General features: G+C 45.1%; 1 protein-coding gene across 1 annotated transcript; it reads right to left on the bottom strand.

Annotated features, from left to right (window-relative positions):
* Nucleotides 1-21,114: 21,114 nt before the first annotated feature.
* LOC131240575 (uncharacterized) lies at nt 21,115-22,497 on the bottom strand. The gene is made up of 2 exons (XM_058238864.1): nt 22,087-22,497; nt 21,115-21,992 (listed from the first exon to the last, which is right to left on the bottom strand). Exons 1-2 carry the CDS (start codon nt 22,441-22,443, stop codon nt 21,975-21,977), a joined length of 375 nt encoding a protein of 124 aa, XP_058094847.1. The 5' UTR covers nt 22,444-22,497; the 3' UTR covers nt 21,115-21,974.
* Nucleotides 22,498-25,803: the final 3,306 nt, after the last annotated feature.

Here is a 25,803-nt window from a genome sequence, read left to right as displayed (position 1 = left end):
TAATTTTTAAGCCTATGACTTAAAATGAGCTGGAAAAATAAGCGTATGGGCCACTATCTTAGAAATATCAAAGTGGTCCTATAGACTATCAAAGTTAGTTTACTAAGGCAAGCAATGCCAATCAATGTGAGAGCTAAAGGTAAGTGGACATTTAAACTAGAGGGTGGGAGTTGCTCCACCATAAGTGTGGTCCACAAGATGCTTGTGACAAATCCGCTCCATCCATATATTTTGCCACATTTTTTTAAAGCATGGGACAAAAAATGATACAAATCCAAACTTCAAGTGAGCCAAACGAACATGGAATAGGGGGGTTAAACAGCCACCATTGAAACATTAGCCGGACAACATGATAAGAAACAGTAGGATGGAACGCCCATCATTGAAACATCTTGGGGGCATCATGGGATCCACCTTGAGCTTTGATCTACCTCATTTTTAGGCTTTTGACCTAAAATAAGCGGGAAAAACAGATGTATGGGTCGATTTCTCACAAAGATGCCCCACATTATACGGTCGTTAGGTTAGCACCACAATTAATGTCTATCAATGTGAGAGCCAAAGGTCCTTTGTGGACATTTAGGCCAAAGTTGCTCAACCATAGGTAGTGTCTGCAATGATGTTTGTGATAAACCTGTTCAGTCTATTTGTTTTGCCAATTCATTTTAGGGCATGTGACAAAAATTGAAGCTAATACAAATCTCAAGTGGGCCAAACGAACATGGAACAGCGGGGTTAAATGGCCACCGTTGAAATATTAGGGGGGACCATAGGATGTTTGTGACCAATCCACTCGGTCTATCCATTTTTTTCCGGCTCATTTTATAGCATGGGCCCAAAATTGAGGCCAATATCAAGCTCCGGTTGACCAAACGATAGTAAACAGTGGGGAATGAACACCCACCATTGAAAAATCTTTGGGCTTTCATAGGCCCACTTTGAGCTTTCGATCTGCCTCATTTTTTGGCCCACACCCTATGATGAGCTGTCAAAACAGATGGATTAAGTGAATTTCTCAGAATCAACAAGGTGGTATACCAATGAATCCAATGTAATGTGAGGTAAAGATAATAAAATACCAAAAACCAATCAGCAAGCGGTTTAGTGTTTAATGGTGAAAACTATAACCGCGTTTCAGGATATAGTTTAAAGGGTTCCGATCCATAATTGAAAAGGCAGGAGGCCCATATGGAAAAATCCCAGTTCTCATGTCGTTTGAATATTGGCATCCCTAAAACTAATAATGGGGCAAAAATGTCCAAATGATTCTAGACATTATATATAGTATTGATGTGCCAAGCTATGGTTTCTACCCATCCATTTAAAACTTCTACAAGCGGTTCAGTTCCCAAACCTTAAGAAAAGTCACTGCCTGATCATCCAAGTAAATAGATCAAAGAGCAGCTAGCGCTTCGATGTAATAATCTTTTTATGCGTTGAGACATGCTTAATTTCTACTATTAGTTAGTGACAAGGTAACACCGGTTCATGGATCATGGGCTGCAGCTCGTCTGATTTAACGTTGAGGGCGGTTCCTCTGCAAGTCTTTTACCGCCAGCGTAGTCTATGAAAGTTGCACATGGGGTCTACTCTCGTATGTTTATTGCATCGAATCTGTGCAGCAGGGCAATTCCATTGGATGCCCCAAAAATAGGCTGATCAACTGTCACTTGGGCCACCACTTAATTTTGGAGGCTTTTAAGTGGTTGACATTGTTTTCCTTGGTGTGGCCAACCTAATGGTTGGATAGGCCTGTGTTTTGATGCGTTCTGTCATCATGGTGGTGCTCACTTAATACATGAGTTGGATAGCATATACACAAATGTTGGGCCCCACATATGCAATAGTGTACAAGCATGTGAATAATTTTTTAGACGCAGGTGGCCTCAACTTCCAGATCAGACAGTTTGAGGGAGATTGATTGCACGCCTACCAAAAATTTCAGAACTTTCACACTCAATTCCGTTCTCTTTTTTTTTTTTCTTTTTTTTTTTTTTTTTTTTTTTTTTTTTTTTTTTTTTTTATGGGTTTAGCCAAAATTCCAGCCAGGGCCATGATTGGATGGCAGTGGGCCCAAATTCTTATCTCGTTCGTTTGGTTAGGCCAAGTCTATCTATTTTTCAGCCCATGCTCAAGTGGTTAGGCCAAGTCTATCTATTTTGCAGCCCAAATTCTTATCTCGTTCGTTCGTTTGGTTCCTCTGCACGTGAATTGCCTTGGCAGTGTTTATTAATTTGAGTAGCATCACATACAAGAAAGGCTAATATTTCAGGGATCTGTACAGTTCATCTACTGGGAGTTTTGGACCTAATGAATGGGTGAAACTGCAAGGAACTCTGGTATTGAACGGATGTAAGCATATATCCAAATCTAAGCCTGAAAGTTGCGGTTAACATTGAAATACAGCCATGGGTAATATGCATGCTTCTGTGGTACGCATACTTATAGACTGCATGTGGCATGATCTAGACTGTCATTCTAGGCTTATGGACCATCTGCAGTTTGTAACAGGATTTCCAAGATTGACTTATCCCAGTTCATCACTGTGTGAGTTCCATGCATAAAAAATCATACAAATATGATCATCATGGAGGGCATGTGATTTGAACCTTTGGTCTTTTTCAATAACCATTCATTCCCTTTCAACAGGTGGCCCACCTGATGATCATATGGGCTAGAGTATGTCTTGTTTCCATGGGCGAGGTACTCATATTACTAATCCGAAAGTAAAACAGACCCGAGTGAAGTCATGCAATGATGATAAGATGAGCTGTGATGGAAAGAGGGAAAGACAGACTTTTGTTTCTCCCTTGAGTTGGATAAACGTCCAAAGCAGACTTGACTAGAAACCTGACATAGAGCGGGTAGCGGACACTTTCATGGCAAAGATGGACCAGAGAAGGCATGATCGGAGGTGGAAATGATCAGGACCATCAGAACCTTAAAACAGTCGTATTTTGCAAATCAAAGTAAGTTTTTCGACATATCATGTATGATTTTGGGTTGAAGAAGCTACTTTAGCCAACAAACTCTGCTATGTCGAGTTGCCCATGCCGGATTTGCGATTTTCCATCATATAGATAGTCAAAAGTCATTTTCTTTTCGGTTTTACTATAAATGATAAGTTTTAATTCGATCATACTTTTAATCCTTTGAGTTTTAGGAGTCGTGCCCGACATGAAAAGGGCTTACACAAATTAGGAGAATAATGTGATTAGGCTAAATTGGACACTTATTATTTTTGGTCAAAAACCATGAAATCTAGTAGGAATGATGAATAAATAGTAAGCTTATTATTTATAGTAAGTCATTGTACAGTTGAGTTAGAGTTTGAGTCTAAACTTCATCTTAGGGTTGAGCTCATTATTTAAAGGACTGTAATTTCTTTTTTCTTTTTTTTTTTTGTTATATATATATTGTGAATCAATTTATTTTTGAATTTATTAAATTATTTCTATTTTGTCCCTCATTGATTTGAGGAAACTCTGTAAGGAATCTAAAGAGCTCAGTGGATTCGGAGTAGTTATCCTTGAGGAAGATGGTGATTGATGTCATCACGTCCTTTCATACCCATCACATGATCGTAGACATCCGATCCAAGGGATTGTTTCAAACAAAGATAGTTAACACTCTCTAGATCCACTTGAAGAAAAGTGATGCACATGATTTTCTAAATATTTGGGATTGCTGAAACATAGGCCAGAAACCGCATATTGTAATCATGGTTTCAAGAGACAACTCTGGTTTTAAAGTCAATTTCTCTATGCATGTAAGACTCGAATAGATTTTTCATCAATTTTCGGGCTGGGTCGGACCCGTTTCCAATGAACTTAGGCTTGTGGTGCTATGCTCATGCTCAGGTCGGGCTTTGTGCCCAGTTTAAACCTGACCCATTACAACCCCAAATCACAGCACACGTGTGCAAGATCCAGTCGTTAGGTGGGGCCATCAGAGAGGGATAAGCCAATCCATTAATCGGGTGGGCAAATTTTCAATTCCATAGAGCATCTAAATGCAGCATTGAACTTATCATCCAAATCATTTTTCGTGCCAGAACAGATCACTACAACTTTTGGTGACATACCAACTTTTCGACTATGCCATGAAAAAAAATAGACCCCACCATGAAGATCACCCTTCTCGAAAATCAATTTGATTGACTCATTAGGTGGGCCACACATAATGTTGAACCAAACCATCAATTCTGGTGGTACTGGTAATGGCCTATCTGATTAGCAGACCCATAATTTTAACCACTTTACATTTTCTTCTTCTATACATTTAGTAATTTTGTTCCATCTGTTGGGAAGCGCGGAAGGTGAGCCCTCAAGATTTGATGGTCTACACGATGTTTGGAACCTTTACAAAGTAGAAGAACGGTGCTCCAACGGCCCGCCTATCTACTACTGGAGCAGATGGAACTATTCACACCTCTGATCCTACGGTATATAGTGGTCCCGGATTGCGATCTATGGATCAGATCGTCCCAAGGACAAGCTAAGATGGACAATATCTCGTGCACAATGTTTCTCTTTCCGTATACTCTCAGTATTTTGTATATCTTATTATGCGAGAGAGAGCGCATGCCTTTTATATGAAAGGAGGGGAGTTTGGATGAGACCATATCATCCGATCTTATCCCTATCTCCTATCATAAATCAAATTCAATTTTGAATTTGAAATATAACCGGAAGATGCCTAAACATGTGGGACCCACCCACTAGTGATTGCTCACCAGTGGGCCCCACTGGCCTACGTCCAACATCTCCCACTCAATCACATTGTGGGATAGGCACATAAATTTGTCCATTTAACTCGCCTAATAACAATCAAAGATCAAACATCGCGATCAAAAGAATCAGAGATGTGGGACCAGCTGGATCACCATAATCTTCTCACAGGTGCTTAAGTACTAAGTGACCACCTGACTAATACTCAATAACCCAAGCTTTGCAATGCCTGTCCTAGTCCGCATGACCACACCGGATGGAGTTAACTCCCGACCTGGAGTACTCGGCCAACATACGCACTTATCCAACTTATCGAGTTATTATGAAAACTTGATTTTTCACAAACTTCGAATAAAACCAATTCAAAGCAATACTTATATATATGCTTTTTAAGAAAAATACTGTTTGCAAAAGTCTATAAAAAACAACTCGATACTGCCGGCGGATAAGTCTTCAAGTGCGTATTTATAGTTCTAGAAACTTGGTGTAGCTGTCACGGGATCTTCCCCACGCAGATGTGTAATTTGGAATTAATCAAGCTGCTTTCCTAGCGTAACTGAGTCTGGCCAATCAAGGACCTTTCGTCATAGTACACTAAAGTAGCGACACTCAATCTCATCCTCATATACACAAGAGGAGGGTAGCTAAGGACACAAAGAGTCACCTACGGGATTGGCTACTCGCACGTTGCAATGATTAGATCGAATCAAAGCAATCTGTAGGTAAAAGGTCCCAGCACGTGGCTACAATCCACGTCGTAAAGTAGACAATACTAGGTGAATGTCGGGTCTACAATACGCAGGTCATTCTACATAAGGTACGACTCATCTCATAACCTCATAACCTGGCTTTAATTTCAGGCCATAACATTGATCGCATGTAACGGAATGGTGCGATTATGTTATTCGACTTTATCAGTCTCATCTTCAATCTTTATAAGATTGTAGGCGGATACGACTCACTCATATCCTCATCCTTTATTATTCACAATAAAGGGAAGTTCATACCTCAATGTATAAACATAGCCCCAAATGTACCTCTCTTGTACATTCAAGGTTGGTCAACCCGTGCGAGTGGGTGACCGGCCTGCCGACAAAAAATAGAAATCCTACATGATTTCAAGGTAAATGCTGATGATCTTCATACCTAGTTATATTAGTGTTCAATACTGAATAAAAGAGATATAATATTCATTAATGAAAGATCAAAGGTACTACAAAACAAGTACATCAGTCAAGCTTTCCTCAATCCCATCTGCCTGACGTGAACCTGAAATAGATCTCTAGCTATAGGTTTCGTCATGGGATCAGCCATCATCTCCTTAGTAGGAATGTAGCTGAGGGCGACCTTCTTATCTCTCACTTGATCACGGACGTAATGATACTTGATCTCAATGTGCTTAGATTTCTGGTGGTGTTTAGGGTCCTTTGCCAAGTCAATGGCGGAAGTATTGTCTATCTTTAGCCATATAGGTTGACGAACACTCGGTACAATACCCAGACTCAATAGAAATCTGCGACCTGAACTACAGCACAACATGTAATGTACTCGGCCTCCATAGATGAAAGAGCTGTAAATGTTTGTTTCTTACTCGACCATGAGATAGCTCCTCCTTCGAGTAAGAATACGTATCCTGAAGTAGACTTTCCCTCGTCGGCATCATTACCCCAAGCAGCATCTGAATATCCTTTTAGCTCGAGGCTTGTGCCTTCATAACACAACAGTAGGTCTTTTGTTCCTCTGAGATAGCAAAATATACGTTTGACGGCTTGCTAATGAGACTGTCCCGGGTTACTCTGATAACGGCTGGCTATGCCAACTGCATAGCTAATATCCGGTCTAGTGCAAAGTATAGCATACATTAAGCTCCCTACTGTACTCGCATAAGGTACTGAGGACATAGCCAATTTCTCGGCTTCAGTCTGGGGACACGATTTCCTGTCTAGCTTGGTAGCTTTATCCATAGGGGTTTCAATAGCTTTTGAATTTTCCATCCTGAACCGCTCTAAGATCTTTTGTATTTAGGTTGATTGAGACAAGCCTAAAAATTTCTTAGGGCGATCCCTGATGATTTTTACCCCAAGAATAAAGTTTGTCACGCCCCAAACTCCGAAACCGGCTCACAAAATTCCCGATCGCCGAATCTGGCGCCGACAGCCTCCGTAGAACCCCATTCTCGACTCCCGACGCCCATTCGCCAGGTTCCGATCCTGGGATGCTACAAGGAGGATTTTCCACATCAGTTTGATTCGTAATAAGCATAACCAAAGGCATAACCCACAAACACAACCAAAAACATTCATCACATTTCCACTATAATCAAAAACTTTACAGGTACAATGAGCATAAGGGAAATACAATGAAGATAGACCAAAACTCCAAGAGAAGATCAGCCACGCGTCCAAGCCTCAGCGCTGCTGCGATCCAACGTCACCTGCACGCAACGGTCGTGCATAAGCTTATAGAAAGCTTAGAGGGTGGTGAAAGTGTATGGTAATGTAGTTATACAGTATCAGAGTAATGCGGAACATGCTGATGAATGCCAAGAATCCCATTAGCCGTACCAAGGCCATGCGGTGCAAGAATGATGTCGGCCATACCAAGGCCATGCAATGTAAAATGCAAGTCAAGCATACAAATTCTCATCTAAGTCCACATGTCAATACGGCTCAAATCTGGAATATCACCGGGGTCTAGTACACTCCAAACCAGATTGCCGCCCCATCGCGCGCAATAAGGTGGATGGAAAAGACCTCACTATCCGCCTGCCAATATCGGGCTCGACTCGTCAATAGAGGACCCATTCCTCGAGCTGGTCAGACTCAGCCAAGTATTGCCCCCTACTCTCGGGCAGGTAAGGCCGCACCCCCTTCCAACCGACCACGACATAGTGGAAAGTGCAATCGTCTAGTAATCGGCACTCGGCGCTCATGCACCCACTCGGTCTAGACGTTGGAGCAACCTCTTGGTACCATAAGGGTTTAGCGACTTTCACCCAGGGATATCTATAGCACCCCATGTAGAACATGATTTTCGGTATCCAATCCTACCAACCACGATACGCCTGTAGAGGCTACGACCCTGATGTCGCTAGGCGTTGAGTAACTATACCACACAATGCAAATGCATGAATCACACTATTCATTCATCTAAATCTGCGCATATCGTGCGCTCATGTAGGGCAACACCCCTGCACGGGAGCCCCTAAACAATCTGCCGGCTATGCTATGATCGATCATTTCTCATATCAAGCATACGTATGATGCATATGATCATGAATCATGGAATTAAATATTTTATATTGGGTGGATTATGTTTATAATGAAGATGGGCATAGACGGCCTACATATCAGACGTACGAGCCTAACAATGGCCCTAAGGAAAGTCATAATGCGGACATTTAACCACACTATACTTACAATGTGGACGTCAAACCGACATTGCTCCCAAGGCACGACTGCCACAAATATCATATCATAAGCTATTTTGGGATCACACATTGCAATGGACCTTAGGTACATCCATTGGGCCCTTAAATACATCAAATTAGCCAAGTCACATGGGCCTTATATTCATTAAGTGAGCCACACCAATGGGCCTTATGTACATTGCAATGGGCTATAACCCGGGGGCCTCAGAACATATCAAATAGGCCTAAGCTTATGGGCCTTACACGTGTCAAATGGGCCTCGACAGTTGGGCTCCATATGTACATCAAATGGGTCTACTCACCTGGGCCTTATATGTATCAAATGGGCCTCACCAATTGGGCCCCATGTGCACATCAAATGGGCCTCAACTCATTGGCCCCATTACATCAAATGGGCCTCGACCCATGGGCCTTTTATATACATCAAAGTGGGCCTCAACCATGGGTCACAAGTACTGAAGTGGGCCTAAATCACGGGCCTCAACATTAGTAAAAAAAAATATATACATATAATGTAGTATATAATATGTATATAGTATATAATATATATACATAATACATGTATATATATAATATTATATATATATATATATATATATATATACACACACACGCACACATCACAGTGGGCCCACACACTCATCACAGTGGGCCCACACACATCACAGTGGCTCCACGTCCACCGTCCGGGCGGACGGTGGGAGTGAAACACATACATCAATGTGGGCTCCATGTGGGGCCCACCGTAATGCTTTTATGTCATCCAACCCGTTGATAAGGTCACATGGGCCAAGATAAACGGTGAAAACAAGTTTCACTCTGATCCAAAACTTCTGTGGGCCCCAGAAGGATCTCAAAGGTGGAAGTCCAGTCTCACTGTTTCTTATGGTGTGGGCCATCTGAGTCTTGGATCGAGCTGATTTTTGGGGTGGACCCACGTCAGGTAGTGGCCCACCCTATGCACGGTTTAGATGGTATATAAACATCACGGTGGGGCCCACGGTTACAGCCGTGAGGGCTGCTGGTACGTCCGTCCGCCCGGACGCTGCTGGCGCAGGCAGCGCTGCTGCCTTCTGACACACAGCAGCAACGGCTGCTGTGTTGATTTTACTTTTTTTTTTTTTTTTTTTGAAAAAAACGCAGATTTTACAGGTGGGGTCCACATCCAGTGAATCCACACCGTCCAGTGTTCTTCTATGACTCACTACGAGCAAAACAAGTCCAATATTGGACATATTCCAGTGTACAACCCATCAGGGGAGGTTTCAATGGTGAAAACCACCTTTTGGTATGGTATGGCCCGCCTAAAGGTCTGATGGGTCCCTTCTTTCAGGTCAACGGCTAAAAAGGGCTTGGGAAGGGAATGGATGGTGTGGATTTAATACATACATCAAGGTGGGGCCTACATGAGGGGACAACCCCCGTGGCAAGCTAATATTTATGTTTTTTTTTTACGCTGGACCATTGAAAATAAATTAGGGGTGGGCCCTGCTTAGGTGGGCCACCTCATGGAAAATGGTGTGGATATTACACACAAAGTGGGCCCCACTTGTAGGTGATTTGGATGGAATACATACCCTATGGTGGGGTCCATTCAAGTGGGCCACACAACCTCATCATCTTACAACAAAATAAAATAAAATGAAATAAAAATAAAATAAAAAGGGAGAGAGATAGAGAGTGAGACCGTGTGATGGAGGGACCCCGGCACTATGGGCCCTCCCTTGCACTAAATCATACATCAAGTGGGTCCCCTTTTATGTGGCCCATGAAAATTAAATCCAACGGTGGAGATCCCTTCTCCACCAAATTAAACGGTCTAGATGACCCTAATTATACAAGAAGATAAACATCATGATGGGGTCCATGGAGGATGGCCCCGTCATGGAATGATCATGATGATCCAAGTGGGCCATCGGCCACATCTTAGGGTCCAAAGCGAGATCCAAACCATTGATCGGTTGGCCTCACTTGGCCCATCTTAAAAACATCAAAAACTATCCTATCCAACACCCACCACTTGATCTTCTTGCTCCCTTGGCTTCCTTAGCTCCTTGTGCTACTCTTTGATGGAGGAAGATGGGAAATGGATGGTTGAGATGAGAGATGAAGGGGTGGGAAAGGTGGGCCACACAAGTAGCTTGGGAGAAATGGGAGAGGGTTTCACGTATGGATTTTTTTTTTGCTTGAAAGAAATATGAAGGAAAATAAAAAGGGAGAGATATAGAGAGAGGGAGAGTAGCTTAGGTAGGTAATGATGAGTTGTAAGAGAGGGTGGCTAGCATTAAATGCTTGTAAGAGGGATAGGGGTAGGTAGGGTGGCTATAGCTAGGGTAGGGTGGCTATAGCTAGGGTAGGGTGGCTATAGCTAGGGTAGGGTGATGACATCATTCTCATAATTTCCTAGAGATTAGTGCCACATGGAATAGGTGGGCCCCGCAATACGCGGTCCATGGTCATAATAATGCATAGTCCCCAACTTATGATCTAAGCGTCGGTTTGACGCACAAGACGCGGCGTTGGAACCGCAGCGACGGGGCGGTCGCTATGATACCACTTTCAGATCAAGCCGTCATCGGTGCGCGGAACCTGGCCTAGGATCGTGTGCAAACACCGGATATGGTACGAAGGTTGACAGAATTTGACCGGAAGGACCGCGGAAGCCAACGGAACAGTAAGGATTAGGACACGGGTCTTACAGCTCTCCCCTCCAAATAAAAATTTCGTCCTCGAAATTTAAACAATCAACACAAGAAAATATAAATCATAATAGAAGAGGAAGCAAGGCATCGCCATATAAATATCAGCGACAACATACAACATGCAATCAATCATCAAAGAGATGAGGATAGCGCTCTCGAATCTCAGCCTCACGCTCCCAAGACACCTCATCAACAGAATGGTGACCCAACTGAACCTTCACTAAGGGAATGACCTTGTCCAGAGGACCTACTCCTTCCAATAAAGGATATGAACTGGTTCCTCAATGTAAGAAGCATCCTCACGAACCTTCAACGGCTGCCAATCGACACAGGAACGATGTCTGACCCACACTTCCTTAATATAGATACGTGGAAAATGTTGTGAACGCTAGACAACTGAGATGGTACGGCAAGCTGATAGGCCACGGTGCTAATGCGCTCAGTGATCTCAAAAGGTCCTATGAATCTCGGAGCAAGCTTGCCCTTCGCTCCAATCGAACTACGCCCTTCATGGGCGAGACCTTGAGATACACGTGGTCCCCTGGATCAAACTCTAAGGGACGACGCCGACGATCAGCCTCTTCTGCCGGCTCTGAGCTGTGCGCATCCTCTGCCTGATGATATCAATAGCCTCGGACGTCTCCTGCACAAGCTCGGGACCTAAGAGACGACGCTCTCCAACCTCGGTCCAACAACTCGGTGATCTGCATGGTGCCATATAGCGCCTCAAAAGGAGCCATGCCGATGGTCGCCGATAGCTGTTATTGTATGAAAACTCGGCCAATCGCAGATGCTCATCCCAGCCACCCCGAAATCAATCGCGCGGGCGAAGCATATCCTCGAGGATCTGGTTGACCCTCTCGGTCGGCCATCGGTCTGCGGATGGTACGCGGTGTTGAGCTGCAAATCCGAACCCATCGCTCTCTGGAAGCTCCTCCAAATCGAGGCGTGAACCTCGGGTCTCGGTCGAAATGATCGAGACAGAACGCCATGCAGTCTCACGATATCCTCGATGAATAATCTCGCAAGCCGGTCAAAGGCCAAGTCGCACGTATCGCAATAAAATGTGCCGACTTCGTCGGTCGATCCACGACAACCCGGATGGCGTCATGACCGCGGCGAGTCCTCGGCAAGCCCATAATGAAATCAGCCGACACGTGCTCCCACTTCCACATCGGGACACTCAAGGGCTGCAATAGACCAGGGGGTCTCGATGATCGGCCTTGACACGCCGGCACGTGTCACACTCGGCCACAAAGCCGGCGATCTGGCGCTTCATCCCCGCCCAAAATACCGCCTCATGTCATGGTACATCTTCGTCGAGCCAGGATGGATAGAAAACCGCGATCGATGTGCCTCGGTCATAAGATCTCTCGTAACTCAGGGAATAACCGGGACACATAATCGGCCTGTAAGCGAAGTCCACCATCCGTACCAATCTGCCAATCGTCTGACTCTCAGATTCTGCCTCTGCTCGGTAATCCTGTAACGACTAATCTGTGTTGAGCCTCGATCACCCTTGCGACAAGAGAGGTTGAATCGGCTGTGCTCGATAAGCTGCACAATAGAAGACTGCAAGCTAAACTCAAAGTCATACTCGGCTATATCCTCGAGCATCCTCCACTCTTGAATCATCATATGCGATACCAGGACTTGTGGCTGACGGCTAAGGGCATCTGCCACCACGTTCGCCTTGCCCGGGTGGTACTGGAGATCGAAATCATAGTCCTTCAGGAGTTCCATCCAACGCCTCTGCCTCATATTCAACTCAGACTGTGAGAAGAGGTACTTCAAGCTCTTATGATCAGAAAAGAGCTCGAACCTAACCCCATAGAGATAGTGTCTCCACACCTTCAGTGTGAAAACAACTACCAACTCTAAATCATGCGTGGGGTAGTTCGGCTCATGGATCTTGGTGGCGAGACGCGAAGGCTACGAGTCTCACCGTCTTTGCATCGGGACGGACCCAAACCAATATGCGAGGCATCGGTGAATACAATAAATCCGTCACTCCCGGAGGAAGAGTGAGGACAGGAGCGGACGTCGGGGACGGTCCTTTAACTCCATAAATGCTCGCTCGCGGCGTCACTCCAAATAAACTCTGCGCCCTTCCGGGTCAACTGTCAACGCGGCTGCAATACGAGAGAAGCCCCTCAATAAAAGGCCGGTAGTAGCCCGCTAAACCAAGGAAACTACGGATCTCGGACGCGATCGTGGATTGGCCCCACCTGACGCACTGCCTCCACCTTCGAGGGGTCCCTGCGACACCCTCCTCGTCACCACGTGGACCGAGGAACTTCACCTCCTCTGCCAAAACTCGCACTTCTCTGGCTTCGCATACAACCGGTGTGCGCGGAGGGTCTGCAATGTAACCTCCAAATGTTGCTCATGCTCCTCACGAGTCCTCGAATAAATCGAGAATGTCGTCGATGAAGACTACAACAAACCGATCGAGATACGGACGGAAGACCTCGTTCATCATCTGCATGAACACTGCTGGCGCATGTCAGTCCGAAGGACATGACCCGAAACTCGAAATGACCATAAGGCATTTTGAATGCTGTCTTCGGAATGTCCTCCTCTCGGACCCGAATCTGATGATAACCGGAACGCAAGTCAATCTTCGAAAAGAACTGTGCACCCTGCAGCTGATCAAACAAATCATCAATCCTCGGGAGCGGGTACTTGTTCTTGATCGTGACCTTGTTGAGCTCGCGGTAATCTACGCAGAGCCTCAACGAGCCATCCTTCTTCTTCACGAAGAGTACCGGCGCTCCCCACGGCGAACTGCTCGGACGGATAAAGCCTAACTCACGCAACTCGTCCAACTGCTTCTGCAGTTCCCGCAACTCCAATGGGGCCATGCGATACGGGGCCTTTGAAATAGGCGCAGTACCGGGCACGAGATCAATCTGAAACTCGGTGAGTCGACGAGGCGGTAATCCCGGAATCTCCTGAAACACATCGGGAAAATCGCAAACCACAGGCAACTGGTCGACGCTCACCGCTAAAGGCTCCTCTATGGCACAAGACATCAAACAAGACAACGGCTCTCCTCTGGGCTCAGCAATGAACTGGAACTGCGGCAAGCCAGGTATACAAAACGTGACTGTCCTCGCGGAACAATCCAATATGGCGTGATACTCGGCAAGCCAATCCATGCCCAGGATGACATCAAACTCGGACATAGGCAAAGCAAACAGGTCGGCAGGCAAAAACATATCCCCAACCAAAACGGGGCAAGACAAGCAAAATCGGCCCAACTGCGGTCTTCCCCAGGGAGTCGATACTGTCAACCCCTCACGAGCAGACTCCAATGGCAAACCCGTCGATCGGCAAAAACTCTCGGCCACGAAAGAATGCGATGCACGAGAATCAAACAACACACGTGCAATGCATGCGGATACTGGAAGTATACCCTCAACCACTCCTCCAGATGACTGAGGATCCTGGTGGGCCGCATAGAATCGAGCTGAGCCGGTGAGGAGGTGCTGTCCCTCTACGAGCGTCTTCTGCTGCTGCTGGCGAGGCGGTCAGCTAACGCCTCTGCTGCTGCGGCCTCGGAGGCTGGTATGCTGCTGTTGAGGTGGTCTCGGTGGTGGAGGCTGCTTTGCTCTTCTTTGTGGGGGCCTCTGCTCTTCTTTGTGGAGGTCTCTGCTCTTGCTGCGGTGGTGGAGGCTGCTGTGGACCTCTCTGCTTCTGCGGGGCGGAGACACTCCCACATACGGTGTCTGTCGCACCGCACCTAAAACAAGTGCCAGAGAACTGTCTCGGAGGTGGTGCTGGAGGTGCTGGGGGTGCTGCTGGTGCTCGAAAGGCTGGGCGACCTGTGCGCCTCTGCTGAGGTCGACTCTGCTGCGTATCACTGGAAGGAGCCTGCCTCTTCCGGTCCCTCCTCTGACCGCGATCAGACTGAGAGCCGTCCCACTCAGCCTCAAAAATCTGGGCCTTCCGCACCACTTCCTCGAAGGTAGGGAGCTCGTGCCCAATAACACGGCCTCGAAGACCGTAACGTAAGCCGGCCTCGAATCGGCGGGCTCTCCGCTCCTCATCATCCACTAAATAAGGTGCAAATCTGGACAGTGCTACAAAACGAGCAGCATACTGAGCCACTGTCATATCGCCCTGCACCAAGGCCTCAAACTCCAACGCTCGCTGTCGTCGGATGTGATCGGGAAAATACTGTCGGTCAAACCGATCCACAAAATCCTCCCAAGTCCAAACAAAATCGGGCTCCACCAGTGCTCAGCCTCACCATGGAGAAGAAATGCGGCTAATCGGACTCGCCGCTCAGTCGCACATCCCATCGTCTCAAATATCTTCTCTACATCGGCGCGCCACCTCTCAGCTACGGTCGGGTCTGGCTCACCCTGGAAATGCGGAGGATCAAGGCGTCGAAACTCTCGAAGGAGGGCACTCGAGCGCTCTGCTCGGCCTGTCTTTGGTGAAACAAGGGAGTGCCTGCCTTACTGAAGTGCGGCCGTCACGGACTGCATCATCTGCATGGAGAAGCACTCACAGATACGGTCGGCTCCGTACCGGTCTCTGGTGGAGGAGCTGCACCCATAGGCTGGGCAGCATGAATCCCTGGTAGATGGGCGGCATCCTCAGGTTGGGAAGTAGGGATCTCGGGTGGAGGAGCAGGGATCGTAGGTGGTAGTGCGGGAGCCGCAGGTGGTGGAGCGGGAGTCGATCGGGTCACTCTCCTGCGCGCCATATCCTACAGAAAAGAGCGAAGGTGCCTATCAACTTTGAAACTCTCGAAGGCACACTCGTTAAGGATCGGTAATAAAGGATCGCTAGGCTACCCGAACTTAGGACTTGAATCATTCATAGCAGATATGTAATGTTGTTTTTGGTTATTCCCGAGTTATGCTCTGATACCAACTTCTGTCACGCCCCAAACTCGGAAACCGGCTCACAAAATTCCCGATCGCCGAATCTGGCGCCGACAGCCTCCGTAGAACCCCATTCTCGACTCCCGACGCCCATTCGCCAGGTTCCGATCCTGGGATGCTACAAGGAGGATTTTCCACATCAGTTTGATTCGTAATAAGCATAACCAAAGGCATAACCCACAAACACAACCAAAAACATTCATCACATTTCCACTATAATCAAAAACTTTACAGGTACAATGAGCATAAGGGAAATACAATGAAGATAGACCAAAACTCCAAGAGAAGATCAGCCACGCGTCCAAGCCTCAGCGCTGCTGCGATCCAACGTCACCTGCACGCAACGGTCGTGCATAAGCTTATAGAAAGCTTAGAGGGTGGTGAAAGTGTATGCTCAAGGTGGTAATACAGCTATGCAGTATCAGAGTAATGCGGAACATGCTGATGAATGCCAAGAATCCCATTAGCCGTACCAAGGCCATGCGGTGCAAGAATGATGTCGGCCATACCAAGGCCATGCAATGTAAAATGCAAGTCAAGCATACAAATTCTCATCTAAGTCCACATGTCAATACGGCTCAAATCTGGAATATCACCGGGGTCTAGTACACTCCAAGCCAGATTGCCGCCCCATCGCGCGCAATAAGGTGAGTGGAAAAGACCTCACTATCCGCCTGCCAATATCGGGCTCGGCTCGTCAATAGCGGACCCATTCCTCGAGCTGGTCAAACTCAGCCTAGCATTGCCCCCTACTCTCGGGCGGGTAAGGCCGCACCCCCTTCCAACCGACCACGACACAGTGGAAAGCGCAACCGTCTGGTAATCGGCAATCAGCGCTCATGCATCCACTCGGTCTAGACGTTGGAGCAACCTCCTGGTACCATAAGGGTTTAGGGACTTTCACCCAGGGATATCTATCGCACCCCATGTAGAAAAGATTTCGGTATCGATCACGCCAACCACGATGCGTGCTGTGGAGGCTACGGCCACGATGTCGCTAGGGCGTACAAGAACTATACCACACAATGCAAATGCATGAATCACACTATTCGGTCATGCAGCAAATCCTGCGCATATCGTGCGCTCATGTAGGGCAACACCCCCTGTACGGGAGCCCCTAAACAATCTGCCCAAAGGCATATGCTATGATCAGTCATTTCTCATATCAAGCATACGTATGATGCATATGATCATGAATCATGGAATTAAATATGTTATATGGGGTGGATGATGTTCATAATGAAGATGGGCCTAGACGGCCTACACACTACACATATGGGCCTAACAGTGGACCCAAGGGAAAGTCATAATGCGGACATTTAACCACACTATACTTACAATGTGGACGTCAAACCGACATTGCTCCCAAGGCACGACTGCCACAAATATCATATCATAAGCTATTTTGGGATCACACATTGCAATGGACCTTAGGTACATCCATTGGGCCCTTAAATACATCAAATTAGCCAAGTCACATGGGCCTTATATTCATTAAGTGAGCCACACCAATGGGCCTTATGTACATTGCAATGGGCTATAACCCGAGGGCCTCAGAACATATCAAATAGGCCTAAGCTTATGGGCCTTACACGTGTCAAATGGGCCTCGACAGTTGGGCTCCATATGTACATCAAATGGGTCTACTCACCTGGGCCTTATATGTATCAAATGGGCCTCACCAATTGGGCCCCATGTGCACATCAAATGGGCCTCAACTCATTGGCCCCATTACATCAAATGGGCCTCGACCCATGGGCCTTTTATATACATCAACGTGGGCCTCAACCATGGGTCACAAGTACTGAAGTGGGCCTAAATCACGGGCCTCAACATTAGTAAAAAAAAATATATACATATAATGTAGTATATAATATGTATATAGTATATAATATATATACATAATACATGTATATATATAATATTATATATATATATATATATACACACACACGCACACATCACAGTGGGCCCACACACTCATCACAGTGGGCCCACACACATCACAGTGGCTCCACGTCCACCGTCCGGGCGGACGGTGGGAGTGAAACACATACATCAATGTGGGCTCCATGTGGGGCCCACCGTAATGCTTTTATGTCATCCAACCCGTTGATAAGGTCACATGGGCCAAGATAAACGGTGAAAACAAGTTTCACTCTGATCCAAAACTTCTGTGGGCCCCAGAAGGATCTCAAAGGTGGAAGTCCAGTCTCACTGTTTCTTATGGTGTGGGCCATCTGAGTCTTGGATCGAGCTGATTTTTGGGGTGGACCCACGTTAGGTAGTGGCCCACCCTATGCACGGTTTAGATGGTATATAAACATCACGGTGGGGCCAACGGTTACAGCCGTGAGGGCTGCTAGTACGTCCGTCCGCCCGGACGCTGCTGGCGCAGGCAGCGCTGCTGCCTTCTGACACACAGCAGCAACGGCTGCTGTGTTGATTTTACTTTTTTTTTTTTTTGAAAAAAACGCAGATTTTACAGGTGGGGTCCACATCCAGTGAATCCACACCGTCCAGTGTTCTTCTATGACTCACTACGAGCAAAACAAGTCCAATATTGGACATATTCCAGTGTACAACCCATCAGGGGAGGTTTCAATGGTGAAAACCACCTTTTGGTATGGTATGGCCCGCCTAAAGGTCTGATGGGTCCCTTCTTTCAGGTCAACGGCTAAAAAGGGCTTGGGAAGGGAATGGATGGTGTGGATTTAATACATACATCAAGGTGGGGCCTACATGAGGGGACAACCCCCGTGGCAAGCTAATATTTATTTTTTTTTTTTTTCCAAAACGTCCAGCGTCCCTGGACGCTGGACCATTGAAAATAAATTAGGGGTGGGCCCTGCTTAGGTGGGCCACCTCATGGAAAATGGTGTGGATATTACACACAAAGTGGGCCCCACTTGTAGGTGATTTGGATGGAATACATACCCTATGGTGGGGTCCATTCAAGTGGGCCACACAACCTCATCATCTTACAACAAAATAAAATAAAATGAAATAAAAATAAAATAAAAAGGGAGAGAGATAGAGAGTGAGACCGTGTGATGGAGGGACCCCGGCACTATGGGCCCTCCCTTGCACTAAATCATACATCAAGTGGGTCCCCTTTTATGTGGCCCATGAAAATTAAATCCAACGGTGGAGATCCCTTCTCCACCAAATTAAGCGGTCTAGATGACCCTAATTATACAAGAAGATAAACATCATGATGGGGTCCATGGAGGATGGCCCCGTCATGGAATGATCATGATGATCCAAGTGGGCCATCGGCCACATCTTAGGGTCCAAAGCGAGATCCAAACCATTGATCGGTTGGCCTCACTTGGCCCATCTTAAAAACATCAAAAACTATCCTATCCAACACCCACCACTTGATCTTCTTGCTCCCTTGGCTTCCTTAGCTCCTTGTGCTACTCTTTGATGGAGGAAGATGGGAAATGGATGGTTGAGATGAGAGATGAAGGGGTGGGAAAGGTGGGCCACACAAGTAGCTTGGGAGAAATGGGAGAGGGTTTCACGTATGGATTTTTTTTTTGCTTGAAAGAAATATGAAGGAATAAAGGAGAGAGGGAGAGATAAGAGAGAGGGAGAGTAGCTTAGGTAGGTAATGATGAGTTGTAAGAGAGGGTGGCTAGCATTAAATGCTTGTAAGAGGGATAGGGGTAGGTAGGGTGGCTATAGCTAGGGTAGGGTGGCTATAGCTAGGGTAGGGTGGCTATAGCTAGGGTAGGGTGATGACATCATTCTCATAATTTCCTAGAGATTAGTGCCACATGGAATAGGTGGGCCCCGCAATACGCGGTCCATGGTCATAATAATGCATAGTCCCCAACTTATGATCTAAGCGTCGGTTTGACGCACAAGACGCGGCGTTGGAATCGCAGCGACGGAGCGGTCGCTATGATACAACTTTCGGATCAAGCCGTCATCGGTGCGTGGAACCTGGCCTAGGATCGTGTGCAAACACCAGATGTGGTACGAAGGTTGACGGAATTTGACCGGAAGGACCGCGGAAGCCAACGGAACAGTAAGGATTAGGACACGGGTCTTACAAAGTTGGCTTCACCGAGGTCTTTCATCTCAAAGTTCGAGAATAGCTAATCTTTAGTCAATATTAACAATTGCATGTCATTACCAGCTAACAGGATATCGTCTACATATAGAGATAGTATCAGAAAAGATCTTCCAAACCGTTTTATGTATACACAATGATCTTTTTCACTCATCGTGAATCCAAAAGTGGTGATGGCCAAGTGGAACCTCATGTACCATTGTCTTGAAGATTGCTTCAGCCCATAGATAGATTTTAACAACTTGTAGACTTTCTTTGGATGTTTTTTGTCCACATAACCCATGGGTTGTTGCATATATATCTCTTCATCCAAGTCACCATTTAAGAATGCGGTCTTTACATCCATTTGATATAACTCTAAGTTTAAACTTGCGACAATGGACAAGATTATGCGGATTAAGGAGAACTTTGCAACAGGTGAAAAGGTCTCCTCGTAATCAATGCCTTCTTGCTGTGTAAAACCTTTAGCAACTAATCGTGTTTTATACTTGTCCACTGTACCATCTGCCTTTCTTTTGATCTTAAGTACCCATTTATTACCTATCGCTTTGCGATTGGAAGGCAGATCAATAAGTTTCCAAACTTTATTCTTCTCCATGGAGGCGATCTCTTCGTCCATAGCATTTACCCAATTGGCCGAGTTAGAAGATAATAATGCATCCTGATATGAATCAGGTTCATCATCATCAACTGCAACGCAAGAGAATGTTTGACCCTCAATATCGAAGTATCTTCGGGGAATCAATCCTCTTTCGCTTCGACGTAACTCAGGAGCCTGCTGAGATGTCCTCCCACTGTCCTGGTGAACTATAGGAACATCTTCATCTTGAGGAGCAGAACTCCCACTCTCCTGAGATACATCGGGTATTTCAAAAAGTTCTATTGGGACCTTTTGCTTCATTCGGCTTGGGTATCTATCTTCAACGAAGGTCACGTCTCAGGATTCTATCTCAATCCATCGTCCATGGTCCTCATAAACTAGAACGTATCCCTTTAAATGCATAGGGTACCTAATGAACACGCATTCAATGGTTTTACTATCAAGTTTACCTTTATGTTGAGTAGGTAGCAAAACATATGCCAATGATCCCCAAGGGCGTAGGTGGGCTAAAGAAGGAGGCCTCCTAGACCACATCTCATATGGAGTCTTAGGAATGAATTTGGATGGGACGTAGACGGCTGTTAACAGTGCGTCTCCCCAGAATATGGTAGAGAGATTGGCTTGTGCCATCATCGATCTAACCATGTCCAATAGTGTCCTATTCCTTCTCTCTGCAACACCGTTTTGTTGTGGAGTGTAAGCCATTGTGTACTGCCGAACAATTCCAACGTTTTCACAATATGATTTAAACGTTTCAGATGTATACTCGCCACCTCTATCAGATCGAAGGGTTTTAATCTTTTTCTCAAGCTGATTTTCCACCTCAGCTTTATATTTAAGAAAACAATCAAAAGCCTCAGATTTGTGTGAGATGAGATACACATATCCATAGCGCGAGTAATCGTCAATGAAAGTGACAAAGTATTGACATCCGTTTCTGGCATGTACATTAAATGGTCCACAGATATCTGAATGGATTATCTCTAGTGTGCCCTTAGACCTAGCCGCTTTGGGAAATGGTTTCTTCGATGTCTTCCCGGACACACAATGTTCACAAAATGGCAAATCAACTTTGGATAAGGAGTCTAACAGACCAGAACGTACTAGTCTTGTCATACGATCCTTTCCGATGTGACCTAACCTCGCGTGCCATTTTTGAGATTCAGATACTACATTTTTATTCGACATAGCAGATAAAGCAAGAGGGGCATTATCACAATCTACGTCTAGAATAAATAAATCTGAAATTAAATTTTCCCATGCAAAGATGAGGTTATTCAGTCTCAAAGAAACTCTAGTCCCAAAAAATCGAATATCAAAACCATCAAATAATAACCTAGAAACAGAAATTAAATTCCGACGCATCCCCGGTGCAAAAAGAGTATCACGAAGGATTATTGTTTGCCCTATGCGCGTACGGAGATGGAGAACGCCAATCCCTAGTACGTCTTCAACATCGTTATTGCCCATGTACAGCTTGTAACTTCCTTTGGCTACACGCTGGAATTTCTCGAGTCCTCGACGACTCTGTGTCACGTGCTTTGTTGCGCCTGAATCCAAAATCCACTCGTTAGATATAGTATCAATGGAAAGGATTTCAGAACAAACGCCTACATACAAAGTATCTTGTGACTGAGAAATTACCGTCTTTTTGTGGGCACACTGCCGAGCATAATGGCCAGAATTTTCACAGACAAAGCAGATTACATTTGTCTTTTTCTGCTTCTTCTTTCCATTCCCCTTCTTGAGATTTGGAGCAGGTGTTGTGGTCTTCTGTTCTTGATTATTCTTCTTCGTCTTCTTGCGAGCTTTGAACCGTTTATTATTAGCTTTTCGCTTATGGGTCTCTGCTACAAAGGCCTTGGCCGAACCTGGCTGAATTGCATTCATATCAACCTCACGTACCAAGTGGCCACAAAAGTCTCTGAACGTAGTGATTGAATCAGTATGGTTCAGAATTCTTTTGATTTGGGCCCAAGATTCAGGCAAGGAACGGTGCATGGCTATAATCTTCTGATTTTCAGTCAATTTACACCCAACATTCCTAAGGGCACCTATCATTTGCTCCATCTTACGAATATGATCTTTGATGGGACAGCCGATAGGCATCCTGTACTCCTGGAATTCCAATTCCATTGCCCTAACTCTCGCATCTGACTTCTGCGCATAGGCATCTGTCAGTGCTTCCCAGATTCCCTTAGCGGTTTCATGCACTTCATACGTAGGTATGAGTTCTTTGTGCATAGTGCTAAGAAGGACATTACGGGCTGAACGATTTTGTTTTCGCCACTTATTATAGCGAGTCATCGCAACCCTATGTTCTTGTAAATTCCCGTTTTCAGCTAGGATGGGTTCCTCTTGAACTACATCGAGTGTGTGAGATATGTCGTCCTCGTCCAGAAGGCATCGCATTGCTCGAGACCAGTCTTCGTAGTTGTTGTCGTCGAAATGTTGTCCTTTTAGTTGTTCAGCGATTAACGCTTTGGTGGCCATCTCTACATTGCATGAGTATCACTGCTTAGCTATGATCTAAGGTATTGACACTAATCATTAGCATTTCTACGTGTTATATAAAATTTCAAAGTATAAAAGCAGTTAACACATCTTAATGAGATCTGAAAGTCCACATACCCGTATGGGCGGTGTAGAACAATCAAGTTCTCTAATTAAGATGAGATTTAATGCTTTTATAAGAATAAATTTATATAACGTGCAACCTTCCATTACATGGTTGCATGCATCATTTGGTGTAGGAGAATAAACTCCCACTCAGGTTATGCACAACCTTTATTTGTGTATAGGGAGTACCTAAGTACTAAGTTTTTCTATATTTTCCAATAAAAAATAAGGGGGCTTAGATCTAAACACATCAAGCCGAATACTTTCATGCATATTAACATCATCATCAGAAAGGAAAAATTAAGTGCTTAGATATAAAGAGAGTACAATCTTTACCTGTGATCATGACTATTAGTGATGGATCCGATCATTACCGATAATGATCATTGTTGATGATGGATCCTTTCATCAACATTGAGCATCATGGTTGATGATCGTTTCGTTCACTAATGAGCAATAGATCAACAGTGTATGGTACCAACACGTGTATGGTACAAACACGTGTACACATGTACAGCATGTATAACACATGTATGGCTAACACATGTATGTATAACACATGTATGTATGGCTAACACATGTATGTATGGCTAACATGTACAACAGCTAATGCACGTACAGAAGCTTACACATGTATGGTAGCATGTACAGGATCATGTATGGAAGCATGTATGTTAACATGTATGGTAGCATGTACGTGTACAACATGTGTACAGCAGCTAATGTACAGTGGCTAAATAACACGTGTACAGCAGCTAATGTACAGTGGCTAAATAACACGTGTACAACATGTACAACACGTGTACAGTAGCTAATGTACAGTGGCTAAATAACACGTGTACAACATGTACAACACGTGTACAGTAGCTAATGTACAGTGGCTAAATAACACATGTACAACATGTACAACACGTGTACAGGAGATATACAGGTAGCCAACATGTGTACAGCAGCTATACAGATAGCCAACACGTGTACAGAAGATATACAGGTAGCCAACATGTGTACAACAGCTATACAGATAGCCAACACGTGTACAGCAGCTATACAAATAGCCAACATGTGTACAACAGACCCACCATGAAACAATCAACACGTGTACAACCAATACGTGTGAAGCAGCCAGACGTGTACATTGCATACGTGTACAGCAGCAAACATGGAACCATTAGAATAAAAATGGCGTACAAAACATCCCAATATTCTTAAAAGGATTGTCATCCATACGGCATAAACCGTCCAGATGTTTTATACATGGTAGATGTGATGAAGGGTGGCATGAGATCTTTTGTTTGTAGTGGTCCACCTGATTTGTGGATCTGCCTCATTTTTAACCCCGTATCATTACACGATACATAGAAAATAATGAACGGAGCAGATCCCCAAGAAAGCATCATAAGTGGACCCCACCTATCCAACCCAAATTAAAAAAAATCCTTTCACGGACAAACAGGAATGGGTGCAGCGTTAATGGGTTTTTATTCCATCTCTATGCTCCATATGTGGGCTGTCCAGTCCATAGACCCATTTAAAATTTGGGCCCGTGGCCTAAAATTATTTTACAAAACTAATGGAGGGTGTGGATTTATCGACAATTCATCACGGTGGACCCCACTTTGACTTTTAAAATCCAACCGGAAGCTGCTACATCCTGTAACAGCGCATGCCTATTTCGTCTTCAAGCGAACTTCTACTGAAATTCTCCACCGAAATTCATGGGGCTGAATAGCTGGGGTGTTGTACATTAGCCAATCACGTGTACAATACAGCAACTTTATGGATTCTAACTAGTGGGTCCCACCGTTAGTTAATGCCTAAGAATTCTAAGTCTGTGACTTATATCCATAACACACATCCTTAGAATTTATTTATATGACAAGTGATTTGTTGCACATTGTACTCATAATTCTAAGTATGATTTAACTCACATACGTAGAATTGATTTATATTAATAAAAGGCTCTTATTACTGTAATGGATTAGCTAAGAAAACAATCCATTGTGCACATTGTACACACTGATTGATTTGATACCAAAATCATAGACATGAATCTTGTCCAAAAAAAAATCTGAACCGTCCATTTCCCTCGTATGATTTTAGAGGTTGGGCCATAATTCCATTCCTAAAGGAAAAGACGGGCCACTTACCTTTTTAGATGATAATAATCGGAGATCCGCCGTTAAATATGCTCTGATACCACTGTTGGGAAGCGCGGAAGGTGAGCCCTCAAGATCTGACGGTCTACACGATGTTTGGAACCTTTACAAAGTAGAAGAACGGTGCTCCAACGGCCCGCCTATCTACTACTGGAGCAGATAGAACTATTCACACCTCTGATCCTACGGTATATAGTGGTCCCGGATTGCGATCTATGGATCAGATCGTCCCAAGGACAAGCTAAGATGGACAATATCTCGTGCACAATGTTTCTCTCTCCGTATACTCTCAGTATTTTGTATATCTTATTATGCGAGAGAGAGCGCATGCATTTTATATGAAAGGAGGGGAGTTTGGATGAGACCATATCATCCGGTCTTATCCCTATCTCCTATCATAAATCAAATTCAATTTTGAATTTGAAATATAACCGGAAGATGCCTAAACATGTGGGACCCACCCACTAGTGATTGCTCACCAGTGGGCCCCACTGGCCTACGTCCAACACCATCCAAGATAAGTTTAGGTTTTGATGTTAACAATAGAAAATAATAAACCATCAAGTCGCTGTCTGACCACCCTAGT

This window comes from Magnolia sinica, chromosome 3 (genome assembly GCF_029962835.1).
Source record: "Magnolia sinica isolate HGM2019 chromosome 3, MsV1, whole genome shotgun sequence".
Taxonomy (NCBI): domain Eukaryota; kingdom Viridiplantae; phylum Streptophyta; class Magnoliopsida; order Magnoliales; family Magnoliaceae; genus Magnolia; species Magnolia sinica.
The sequence above is the reverse complement of the archived record's forward strand: the minus strand, read 5'-3'. Positions and strand labels throughout refer to the sequence as shown.